Raw genomic sequence first — 13,705 nt, 5'->3', positions numbered from 1 at the left:
ATAAAGGAAAAATAACATGAAAAACAAAATGATATGCAAACCATCTCTCTCAGTATAAACAGCTTTATGCTCTTCACTTTCCTAAATTGTAAAAAGTTCAGAAGTTGTGGGTGTTCCATCATTGGAGACTTCTAAGAAGAGAATAGACAGTCGCTTGTCTGGAATTTGTTACCTGTTCCTAGTTCAGTAAATGCTGGGGTCAAGAAGGAAGGTACCATTCTCCTTCTGATTAAATTCAAATTACTGCAGTTTTCACTTTCATGAAGGGTACACTTTCTAAAAGTACAGGGAAAAAAAACAGTACAGGCAGTCCTCAAGTATGACAGTAATGGATCCCAGAATATCCCTTAGAGGCATAGCAGTTTTAAGACTCCCATGGGACTGGACCTTTTTGCAGTAATCATTAATCAAGCACCACTGTCATCAAGTGACTGTTAAGCAAATGCCACAATCATAAAATGAATCAATGTATTCTTATGGGAATTTTTCTGCTGGAAACCAGTAAAAAAAAAGGTTGTAGATTGTAGTCACACGACCATAGAGCTTTGCAATCAGCTGTAGGGGTCAGCTGGTTGCCAAGGACCTGAAATGCAGTCATGTGAGTGCAGTGTGTATGTACGCACCCACATTTGCAACCATCAGAACTCCAAAAACCGGTTATAAGAAGGAAATCTGTTGTTACTTAGAATGGTTGCTAACTGATTGGTGGTTAAGCAAGGACTACCTGTAAAGGATTTGGGGTATAAATCAATTAACTGATCAGTGATAGGTTGTCTGCAAGGTAAAGCACTGGGTAAAAGATGGAATCCTTAGAAATGTTCCTCCAGGTAATGCAGAATGTCCTATGAGCACTTTTCAGTAGCTAGATGGAAATCCATAATCTTGTAGCCCATCAACTTCCCTCCAGGCTGTTAACATGGTAGGAGAAATGACACAAGTCATTTATTTGAACATTATTTTGTTTATTGTATTACCTCAGTTCAATTGCCTCTGAAATGGCAACAGTGTGTACAGTACCTTTATCATACAACAACCCTGCTTTCTCTCACCACAGTTTGAAGAAATTAAGGCCAATATTTTTATACTTATCAGTTTCAATAATTCTTCTACTTCTTTCTTTGAAGAGAAATGTTTGATCAGCAGCTAATTACTGTGATGTGATTTATCCTATTCTGTAAGAGTCAATAAGTTGCACAATAATGACAGGATCCATCTCTCTGAGCTACCACATATGGGCTACTCTAAGGGAGAATCACCCATTGAACATCATGTCTCTCCATTATTGCAATGTCCTGATTGGCTGTTGAAGGGGGGGGGGGGACAGCAGCAAAGCCAGGGAAGAAAGCCAATCACCTCAATCTCATCACTTGATAGTGAACTCAGAATAAATGCAGCCCAGACAAGAGGAAATTTGGCATAAGGGCAGCAGGTGGTATCCATTTTGGTTTTACACTGACCTGAAGATGGTTATCATTTAACCAAATGATGAAGAAAGGCCCTAGGCACTACAGTGAACTAAATTAATATTTGCATCCTGTTTATTCTTCAGAAAAGATAACTGAGGAGAATATGGCAAGCACTCTTTAAGCATATGAGGAAGTACAGAATACCTGTTTTTTTTTCTCTTACTCCAAGTTGTGTAACATGAAAAGTCCAACTGAATAGTTAAAATAGTTTTAAAAAATCTTCCCAGAATTAAGCCTTATTAGGTTTGAGAGAGAAATGGGTGCATGAAAACAATGACCAAAGGAGGCTATGATCACACTTTTCAAACATCTGAAGGAAATATCACATAGACCATGACCGGTTCATTCCCCCACCTCCCTCTTGACTTATGGCAACGACCGAACATGGATAAATCCATGGAGTTTTCCAGGCAACATTTTGGATTTGCTCAATGTCACCCAGGAAAACTCAGGTCCCCCAGTTCCTAAGCCAATATACGAACCTCTCTGGTTCTCTGATACTGGATTATTCTGAATGGCCAGAAAAGAAATGCTGGATTCTTGGATGTCTAGACATTTATTAGGATGTTCGGTTTGGCTTTCTGCACTAAATTGGAGGCTGGATTTAACTGTCTAAAATAAGCTTTCCTACTTCTTGATTTTATGAATTTCATTCAGAAAATTTAACTGCAATCTCGATGTTATTTCCCATTTTTGATTTTCTCACCATTATGATGTTTTGCCCCACCCACCACCCCCAAACACACACTGCTATACGATTTTAAACACTTAAATTAGATTAGTGTGTCTGGAAGCACTACTTCCATACAGGAAATGAGGCATGGCGGCTGAAAAATCAAAACCTTGCTCCGGTGCACAAACCAATGCCTTGTCCTTAAGAACCCCCCTCCTCCTCCTCCCGGCTGAAGACGAAGGAAGGACTGGCACGTAAGAACAATTTGGCAGGAGCCACATGAAATAATCTGTTGGCTACGACCGAGCGCCACGTGTGGCTACCGCGAGGAGATCCGTCGAGCCCTTTTCAGATCAACAGGCCGGAAAACGTGCTTGGAGAGCCATCGGCGTCCGGTTAAAATCCGGGAGCACCAAATCCGTGTTCAAGGAGGTGAAGGGAAGGCAGTCCGTGATCACTCGATCCTCGGCCTTTAGCAACCCGATTCCCTTATTCGTCCGACTAGACCAGCAGCGAGGCGAAACCGTGAATGGGCGAGCGAGCCGAGAAGAGCCTGATTCGCCTCAAGGCGAGCTCAGCCCCCGGATCTGCATCTACTCGGCCGGAATCCCCTCTGCTGCTTCGAAGAGGAATGGGCACCGGACCTGCTGCGGTTACAGGCCGGAATTGAGCTCTCCAAGGCAGCTCGGCCGCTTTCTCGCTTTTTGCCCAAGTTCCTTTATCTTGATGCACGAGCTTTCGATGCTGTCAATGTCGCCCCTTCTGTATCCATTTGGCCCGGCGTTGATAATCTGCAACATGGCCCAATTCAACGAACCCTCGAGACCCAAAAACCACCGGCAGCAAGTGGCTGCACAGCGACCTCTGTCGGAGCAAGCAGGGAGACCGAACGACGCATTTAAGGGCAGAGGATGCGGCGAAGGCTACAAAGTCGGAGCTTGCGCCGCCAAGGGAGACGCTCGAGTCAGCTCGAGCGCTGTGCAGAAGATCTTCCCCTGGGAATGGCTCGCTTTCGGTCTCCATTGGTGATGCTCCATCGCCTCTACCTTGTGGACCTTCTCACCCTACCTTATCCACATCCTATCCTGTTGTCTCATTACCAGCTAGGCTACAGCAAGATTAAGAATCATGGAGATACTAGGCCTTCTTTCATGCATTTTTGATATGTTGTGCCTCTTATTGATGCTCTCTGAATGTTTTAGGGCAAAACATTCAGAGAGCAATAGTATTGTCATTTAAGAATGGCAAATTAGGGAAGTCTTTTCTGCTTCATTACGGACTGTTCCATGACAAATATGGCACTGTACAACATTGCATAGAAATAACATGGGACATTTCGTCATTAATCCCTTATGGTGTCTTCCTAGCATCACCTGACACTTGGCATTGCTTGTACCAATACAACAATAGAATAGGCATTATACTACCTCAGCAATAGCTACATGATTTGATAAGAATCTGTAAATTACCAAAAAGAAAAGTTCTGAGAAGTAAATTCCACTGAGATACAAAAGAAATGGATTCCCACAAAGTGGAATAGAATTGGCTCATTTGTGTCTCCACTGCTGACAAGACTTCATCTGGACCTGGAATCTAAGCAATAATGAGATTTACCATTTGGATGAGGAGTTTTTATCTATCAGTCCTGGAAGAAGATAATGGCAAATCGCTTCCATATCATTTTCGTGAAAACTAAAGTCACTGGAAGTTGAGATGTTCCAGGACCATTTTTATTTGTACTAAGAACAAAATTATATTCAGGACTTAGTGCAGAACTCTTGAGACAATTTTAATTCCTGGTTTGGTATGTTTCTTCCCCAAACAGACAAGGATTTTCTGCTGCTTCTAATACAGCTCTTATTTCCTATGAATGAGATAATTAACTAGAAATGTATTAATAGTTTCTTGGGTATGCCCTTTTGTGAACCTGGAATAAATAAAAAAGTATACGTGCACTCACAAATACTGTTTTTTACATAAGATATGTAAGTTTCAGTTTTTGAAACCATTGCTTATATTAAAAGAATGCAAAATAATAATAACAATACAGGGTCTGTATGTTTTATCTCCAGTATATTTTTCTCTCATGCTCCAATATGAGTGTGAAAGCAATAATGGAAGAAGTGCTTGTCTAATTCTGCATTTTCCATTTTATGGTAAATACTGGTAATTTCCTTACTGGGATGATTGAAGTTTTAATAACAACCTTGTCTGGCCCTTAATACTGTATATTATTGGTCCATGGAACCTCTTAATTCTCTTAATTCCTTTGGAACTTAGATTGTATCATGTTTATTGTCTATGGCTGTAGTTGTTATATTAACTTCTCATTGCTTTCTCTAATACAGTATGACCCCTCAAGCAGAATTCCACCATGCAACAATCCATCCTAGCTTCTGGCCAAGCTGTCTATAACCTTGAGCAGGACAGTCTTGATAAAAACGCTTCTAGATGAGATTTTTACTGGTTTGCTTCATTCAAGGAACTTAAGAGACATGGGTTTTGTGTTCCACTCGTGATTCTCTGGGTTTTCTCAATACTTATATTTTTGTTTCTTTTCTCAAGAAAATCTAAGGAGAAAAAACAAAATCTGTAAAATGGTTTTGATCATAGCATTAAAAGCTACTAATTGCTTGGCTGCACTCTTTACTCTCTTATTTGGTAGCACAATAGTTAAATGGTATGACAATGTATAGGCCCTTTTGCACACTGCATGAAGAGGAAGAAAAGAGAGACAGAATCAGAGGTGGTATTCAGCAGGTCCTGACCAGTTCTGGAGAACCGGTAGCATACATTTTGAGTAGTTCAGAGAACCAGCAAATACCACCTCTGACTGGAGATTTTCCAGTATCCTTCCCCTGCCATGCTCAGCAAGCCACGCTCACAGAACTGGTAGTAAAAAAATTTGAATCCCACCACTGGACAGAATGTATCAGGTGAATAGAAAATGACTTTTTGCCTTCCCAACCCCACCATTTCTTTCAACGTAATATCCTGTCCATAAGTGACACTAAGCAGAGATAAGACTGGCTAGTATCCTAGGGCTTTAGGTACGATCAAACGAGTTCTATTAAGTACCTTTTCTCAAAATTGTAATTAAATTCTAACATTGATAATATGTCCAAGGTGGGACAATCAACTACATCATAATCAAGATGTTATTGAGAATATTGCTGAATGGGGGCCTACAGGATACATGGCAGATCAAGAAACAAACCCTTGAAAACAATGAAACGTAACTGTCAAGAAGTATTGCTGAACATTTTTTAATGACTGCCATTAGTTTTGTGGAAGGTCCTCTCTTTAAATCTAATGGGAGATTTCTGCAGAGTCATCATCATCACAGATAGTGTAACAAGGATATATTTTGAGTTTTATGTTAAACAATTCAGACTAGATATCCTTACAAAGGATAAAAGGAAAGGGTCACAATTTCTGTCACCCCAGATGTTTGCACAAGACAGCATGGGACAGACAGGGATGCTGCAACTTGATACCTATAGTCATATTTTCCTTATTGTTCACCTAAATTACAAGGATTATATCTTTTCTAACATTCCAGTACACAGATACAGTTTTGGGGAACCTACTGACTTTTTCAAAATGCTAATACAAAATAGAAACCTGGGGAGTGGCCTGTTACAAGTGTATGCCTTGATTAGATCCTTGGAACAATTTGTATTAGCTCTACTTGGATTAGGGTGATGCAGTGACTCAGTAGTTAAAATGCTGAGTTTGTTGGCTGGAAAGCCAGCAGCCCAAGTTCAAGACCTGAGCACCACCCTCCCGAAAGCTACTGCTAACTCAACAATTTGAAAATATGCAAATGCAAGATTACATAGGTAGCACTTCAGTGGGAAGGTAACAGCATTCCATGATGTCATGCTGGCCACATCACCATGGAAATGTGTTTGCACAGGGCTGCTGCTGGCTCAGTGGCCTTGAAACAGATAAGAGCATCTCCCCTTAGTAATGTTCAACAGAGTAAATCCACAGGGACTCTTTTACCCTTTTTTTTGGCTTACTTTAACTTATTTTCCAAAGCACCAAAAGGCAGGACAAGAAGAAAAAGATGGAAACTAATCAAGGAGAGAAGCAACCTAGAACTAAGGAGAAATTTCCTGATAGAACAATTAATCAGTGGAACAACTTACCTCCAGAAGTTATGAATGCTACAACACTGGAAGTTTTTAAGAAGAGATTGGAAAACCATTTGTTTGAAATGGTATAGGGTTTCCTGCCTGAGAAGGGGTTGGACTAGAAGACTTCCAAGGCTTCTTCCAATTCTGTTATTAAAAATCATATTATTTTGTTGATCTAAAATTACTTGAAGTTTTGTTGAAGAAAATATCATTTTAACAAAGGGCAGTCCAATTCATTAATCATTTAAAATGCAGTATATCCTGCCTAGCTCACTCACAATTGCTCTAAATTGAGTTCAGAGGGAATATTTTATTGCATAAACCACAATTGAGTTGATCTGCAAACACAGTAGATCATGTTTTATGAATCATGGTACCTGGATTCCCATAGCTTGGGAAGTCAAATCAATCAATCAAGCTACTGTTATAGTTCAGCATAATGGATGAACTGAATTATTATATAGTTAATTGTGCTTTGAAAATAACTGCATTATAAATAATTTGTGTTCCTGTCCAAAAATAGTTTTCCAGAGTGAAACTGATATCATTAGCATTCATACTTGCTACATTATTATTTTAGCTATTTAGATTTTTAGGCGTCTGCAAAACTTGGTCAGTCTTAGGTTTCAAAATACACACATATCATTTTCATTTCATACCAGCATTGACTATTAGTTCTACAGAGATATTAACATATTGGATAAGCTAACAAGACTTCTGGGAGGTTCTTTAAACTTTATGTTTCAGTTTAATGGCCTTTTTAAAGATGCTGTGCTATGGCCATTTTCTGACCGCTACTCAGAACTCTGAATAATTTACAATGGGACTTTTTATAGACTGTACTGACTGACTTCTATTTTTAATCATTTATGCATAATAACAGCCTCATTTTACATGTGGAATTGCTTCATCAATGGGGATCCACATGTATTTATTAATAGTACTTCTACTACTTGCCAATTCTGTTTTTGGCAGTTTTATGAACTTAGAAATAATCCATTGAACAGTTTGAACAATCCTCAAACAGTTACTTGCAACCTACATACCATATCTACATATTTTTGTTGTATTGAGATAGTCAGCTAAGGACAAACAACATATACATAATATTTAGATGGAGGATTTATATGTTGAAAAAGGATGAAAATAATATTCTTTCCCCAGAGATGAGGCCCCCATTCACCTGGCCTTGTGAAAAGGGATTAAACATGGTTCTGCAGTGTTACAAAGGAGTGTGCAGTTGTGGAGTTAGTTAGTGCCATGAAAACCCCGCTTTTTCCCCAAAGGCAACTGGACTTTGTTTTTCCTTTGAAGATGTTTCATTTCTCATCCAAGAAGTTTCTTCAGTTCTAAAATTTAGAACTGAAGAAGCTTCTTGAAAGAGAAGCGAAACGTCTTCACGGAAAAACAACGTCCAGTTCCAAAGTATCTTTGGGACAATCATGATCTGGATGACTGAGAATCTGCATAGATCCTCCCTTTGCCTTTGTCAACAAATTTTTAGCAGGATTCATTATTCTTTCCTCTTTAAATTTTTTTTTTGAAAAACAAGATACATCGGATTCACACCTTGAGTTAAAATTGCACATCACAATGGGGAGAAAATGTCATAATACAAGTTACATATATATTTTATTAGTTCCCAGTAGAGCTAATGCCATTGGCAGTTTATCCAGATGGAAGGTAGACATTAATAAATATATTATCTCTTGTCCTCATCCAAATAAAAATAGCTACGGTATAAGGGGTCAGATCAAGCATTGACTTTAACAAGAAACATCAGTCAATGTCTCTATTGAATAATGACCTTAAGTTGTCATTATATTCAATATTATTGGCTGAGAGGTTAAAAATAATTTTGTGATAATTTATTCATGAGGACCAATATGGGGTTTTACTTAAACGACAGTTTAAAAGGATGGCATAAGAAATGTGTTGGACATTTTGGAATAGTTGAAGCTACATAATGAAAATCAAGCAACAGTGACTTTCTTAGACAAAGAGAAGGATTTTGACAATATGAACTGGGTCCTTTCTGTTTAAGCTTTTGGAAGATATGAATTTTGGAGATAATTTATTAAATAGGTTAAAATCAACCTATACTTTACAAGCACTAATAATTGTAAATGGTGTTCTAAGAAAAGCTTGTGAGATACAAAAAAGAGACACAATAGGGATGCCTGTTGTTTCCTCTCTGTTTTAGTTCTTGAAATATTGAATATAAGACAAGATCAGAGAATTGTAGAAGTAAAGTTTTAAAATGAAATTTTTAAGTTTATAACATTTGCTGATGACTTGGTGTTGATTTTGAGGATCCTCTAAAGGGAATAAATACATTAATGGGAAATTTAAAGTATTGGGTGCATTAGTAGGTTTCAGGATTAATAATCAGATGATTTTGACAAAAAAAATTAAAATAGAGCAACGTACAGAAATGATGAAGAAATTAATTTAAGATTAAGAAAACAATAAAGTATCTGGGTATCACTGTGACACGTATGCATTGTATGTTGTTTCAAAAAAAAATATTCAAAAAGTTATATTATGATGTGGAATGAAGTTAAGATGGAAGAAACTACTTTTGGGGAGAATATCTGTGATGTAAATGAATGTTTTTCCTAGAACAATGCTTCTGTTTTAAACAATACTCATTTTGAAAACAGATGCAGCATTTAAGCAGTGGCAAAGGGACATGTCTAGTTTGTATGGCAAAGAAAAAAAACCCACAACAATATAAGATGTCACAAGATGCATAGGTAAGATAAAAATTGGGTTTATCTTATTTGGGATTGTATTTTGTAGCTTGCTGATTGTTTAGAAGAAAGAGTGGATGAGAAATAGAAAATGTTTAGAATTAGAAGAACATGATTTAGGATTTGTGTGGCAGGGATATTTGTAGTACAATAAAGTTAAGGTTAATATAATTTTAAAACTCATTATGTTAAATGTGCCATATTAAGAATATAGAATAAATACAAACCTTGGATCACCTGAACAAATCTTTGTGGCTCTCAGCACAAGATGCATTTTATAGATGAAAAATAATAGACAAACGCAAATGATTAACATACTGTAAAATACTGGAATTCTGTCAAGGGGAATACGAAATAAAATCAGCTAAACAACTGATGGACATAAGACATAATTATCAATGGTTTTCCTATTTATAGTTATTAGAAAGATTTGAAGCAATTTATTTACACAATGTTATAATCTTAAAGTCAAATTTTATGAAATGATGTACCATTGGTGTATGATAGCAGAAAAAAATGTCAAGAATGTATAAAGTTTCTTCATATTTGTGTTGGAAATGTGAACAAGAAAGATTATTTTATCATGCAAACCAGCTAGATTATTTTAGGTTCAAATGCAGACACTGATTTAAATAATTTTGAAGATTCAAAACCAGAACTTTTCCTATTGCAACTAATGGATAAACAGTTCTAAAACCTCATGGAACTTTATTTTATATGATAACTGCAGCATGATGACTACAGGCAGAATTGTGCAGGGCGGGGAGGAATTGACAATATCTACAAGTGGAGGAATGTTTGGTGAGATGATAGAACTTGCTGAGATAGCCCAACTGACCTGTTTGATTCTAGACAAAAGCTTATCCTGTCTGGAAACCCCTGATGGACTTTTTACACAAAGACTTTTTTTTAAATGAACATAAAATCTATGGTTCTGACAATTAGATCAGGATAGATTATCAAAAGAGAGTCATGATGGAGCTTTAGAAAAAGAGATAAAGCATTATAAAGACCACTTCATTATATCTTTCTTTTGTTTTTCTTCTACCTCTTTCCTTTTCTTTCTTTCGGCATTCTAGCTTTCTCCTTTATTCCTTTTATTTTTTTCTTCTTACTTTTAGTATGTATTTATTTTTATTCTTGCTCCTAAAGCTATACATATATATATAGCTTGTGCGACCAAGCTGAAAGCACCAGCCTGAAGATGACGAGTGGGACATCGTCGAAATGTCGCCAAGATACTCTCAATCTTACACGGGAAAAGACACAAACATGCCAAGACCTGCATACCTGTATCCATGAAAATCTATGAATGAATATATATATATGAGAATGATGTGGGAAAATACCCGAACAAAGCTGAATACTAACATCATTATAGTTGTGCTTTTAAAGTTGTAGCAACGTTTCGGCAGAATCTCATCTGCCATCATCAAGCTTGTGTATTGTGTTTGTCTGTGAGTCAGGCTTTTCACAATACAGAAGCCTGATGATGGCAGATAAGATTCTGCCAAAACGTCACTGCAACTTTAAAAGCACAACTATAATGACATGGGAAAATACCTGAACAAAGCAGAATACCATATATATAAATACCCGTGAAAACTTAAGAATATATATATATATATATATGGAGAGAGAGAGAGATGATTAGATAGATAGATAGATATAGATGTATAATTATAGATATAGATATATATGAACAACAAAGTATGTTACAGTAGTTATTCTGGGAAGGGACTAGGATATTAGAGTAACTGTGAGGGGAGCTTCCAGTCAAAAATGGGAGAACTGATATATAACACAAAGCTGTGCAAACATCCTCCTAGCCATAGAGCCTACTCTCTGAGCAGGAATCATGAGTCTAAAAGGATCCCCAAATTGTGCACTGGGTCTGTTTGGGTCAACGCAATCCATCCATTACCAAAGAGGATACAGTCCCAAGACTAACAGGCCTGAAAATATACATCCACTAAATCTTGCCAGAGATCAGTTGAAGCCTGTTATTGACTATCCAACCTCCACAGCTTGCAGACAAGAATCCAGAGCATCTCTTAATCTGCCAGGGACAGAAATGTATAATTGAGTACGCTGATGATAGCCCACCCCATGGCAATGAACTCATCTAGTGACTTCATGTAAATGTTGAATAGAAGAGTACCAAACCCTAAGGTACCCCACAGAGTAGGGGCTGAGGGCACAGTCTCTCCTCCCTAATTATCATTGGCTGGTATTAATTCTGGAGAAAGGAGAACCAGCACAAAACAATGCAGTTTACGCTCTAGAACCAATGTAGAAGGAGACCATGGTATTTAGGACTTTTAAAGCTCAAAAGCCAACTCACTTAAGTTGTGCCATCCAGATGCATTTGAGTGTCAAACTCCAGAATTCCCAGCAACAAAGCCTGACCAATGGTCAGGCTAGCTAGGACTGTAGTATTGGTTGCAACAGTTAAATTGCTTTTATTGAGCTCTGAAGCATTTTGCAAGCATTCCAAATGTTTGCAAACATTCCACAGCCGAAGTGGGGAGATGGGCCAACAGAAGAGACTGAGCACTTGTTGCACTGGTACGAATGGTATCAGATTTTCCACACTGTATTAGAAAGTCTGTTTCACACTTATATTTTTGCCTTTTTAGCAGCACTCAGAGGCATTTCTACGATAAATTGCAGCCATTACTTTAAAAAAAAACGCACCCTAGTGCACTTTGATGTGTGTTGTTTATCCCAATTGTTGCCTTCCTTGTTTTTAGACAGCTTCCGGCTTTCCTCTCTGAGGAAATGAGATCATAAGGATGCTCTCAGATTTTAAGGGAGTGGTGTTGGTGGGGGCCCTGGTCGCTGTCTGCCTGCTCAACCACTGGGAATCCGCACGTCATAGGGCAGCTCCTGACTGGAAAACAGCATTCAGGTTGCGCCAGCAGCGAGAGAAAAGGGAGTCACCACCGAATCAAAGACATCCAGCAGGGCTGCGCCGTCGCTGCCAGCAGCAGCGGGCGAGGCGAAGCACGCACCGCTGCGGCCGGCTGCTCCTGCCAAGAAGCGACTGAGCTAACCCAGAAACGAACGGAGGAAAAGCCAGCAAGCAAACAAAAGGACTAAGCGCCCTTGCCCGCCGCTGCCCCCACCCGCCCAGCCCGCAGAGTAAAAGCTAGAGGTGTGAAGAAAAAGATCCCCTGAAATAAAGCGATGATATTATGGCCCAGGAGGAGCAGCAAAGCGGCGACCAGACTAAGAGCGATCTCCAGGGAGGGACCCAGCGGGTTCAGGATGGCGAGAAGGAAGACCCGGCGGAGGGGAAGACGCCCGCAAGCAAGCCGGAGGCTCCTCTCACCTCCGAGGAGTACGAGTGCCGGATCTGCTACAACCTCTTCGACCTGGAGCGCCACGCACCCAAACTGCTGGAGTGCCTGCACACTTTCTGCCGGGAATGCCTCAGCGAGCTGTACCAGCGCGGAGACCATTCGCCCCACTGCCGGAGCGAGGCAAGCAGCAACGTTAGCGGCTACGGCGCTCCTGAAGTAACCGATGGCGGTCGCTCCGCCGGCCCTTGCATCACGTGCCCCGTGTGCCGGCACTGCACGGCTCTGCCCGAGGGCCAAGTTCAGAGCCTGCCGGTCAACACCAAGCTGGTCGAAGCGATCCTGCTGCAGCTGCGCGGCTGGGCGCCCCTGCTGCCCGAGTTGCGCCCGCAACATTTGTTCTTGCCGGTGCCCAGGCCGTCCCGCCAGCAGTTCTCGTCCGAGCAGAGCCTCGGCGCGGAGACGCCCTCGGGCACCGTCTCCATACGGAGCGTCGGAATGGAGACCTACATCGAAGGTCTCGGGGGCGGCGGTGTCGTCAGCAACTGCGGGGCGAACTGCAGGAAGAAGGCGAGCTGCCTGTGCTTCGTCTTCGCCGTGCTCGCCATGGCCTTGCTGGGCTTCGCTTGGATGGAATGGCTGAACGGGTCCATCTTCCTCGGGGTCGCTCTCCTCCTCCTCTTCGCCTCCACCATGCCTTTTATGTACAACTTCAGAATCCGCAGCGAGCCGAGGACAATCTTTTTCACTCGAGCAGGAGGGAGCGGTTCAAGGGAAGAGCCCTCTTGCCGCAGCACTCCCGGAAGCCGCTCTGCGGTTGACGTGAGAAGTCGCTGCTAGGCCGGCGCTGTCTAGGAAAGGCGCTCTCCAATTTTTCCGTTTCTTTTTCTGGAGGGCTAGAGAGACTGCCTGGCATGAATCAGAACAGCAGCTGAAAGTTTCACTCCTATTTCTTTATAGCAGCAGGAGGAGAAGGGAGGAAGGAACAAAAGAAAAAGAAAAGAAAAGAAAGAAAGAAAGAAAGAAAGAAAGAAAGAAAGAAAAAGAAAGAAAGGTTCCATCCTCTTTTCCTGAATGCCAGGGTGCTGCATAGGAAAACAAAACAGTTTGGGCAATTGTTGATTGTTCTGCTCCTAGAGGGACATGGGGTCAGTACACGCATGCTCAAAAATATTTTGCTGCATAATACACCATCTTTTCCCCATTCATGATTCAGAAGCCAACCTGACCAATAATTAACCCATTTTTAAACTTCCCACAATGTTCTGTGCCCCACTTGGGGACAGCCATTTAGTTTAAAGAATTCAGGGCAACGCTCACAATTTGGTTCTTCAAACATCTTGCTGAAGTGGCCATCTTACTTTACCTA

General features: G+C 40.3%; 1 protein-coding gene across 1 annotated transcript; it reads left to right on the top strand.

Moving 5' to 3' along the window:
- Positions 1-11,861: 11,861 nt before the first annotated feature.
- Positions 11,862-13,352, top strand: LOC148125858 (uncharacterized). The gene has a single exon (XM_087933201.1). The coding sequence runs from the start codon at positions 12,232-12,234 to the stop codon at positions 13,174-13,176; it is 945 nt and encodes a 314-aa protein (XP_087789327.1). The 5' UTR covers positions 11,862-12,231; the 3' UTR covers positions 13,177-13,352.
- Positions 13,353-13,705: the final 353 nt, after the last annotated feature.

Source organism: Pseudonaja textilis, chromosome 4, assembly GCF_049901715.1.
Source record: "Pseudonaja textilis isolate UNSWEBS1 chromosome 4, rPseTex1.2, whole genome shotgun sequence".
Classification (NCBI taxonomy): domain Eukaryota; kingdom Metazoa; phylum Chordata; class Lepidosauria; order Squamata; family Elapidae; genus Pseudonaja; species Pseudonaja textilis.
The sequence above is the reverse complement of the archived record's forward strand: the minus strand, read 5'-3'. Positions and strand labels throughout refer to the sequence as shown.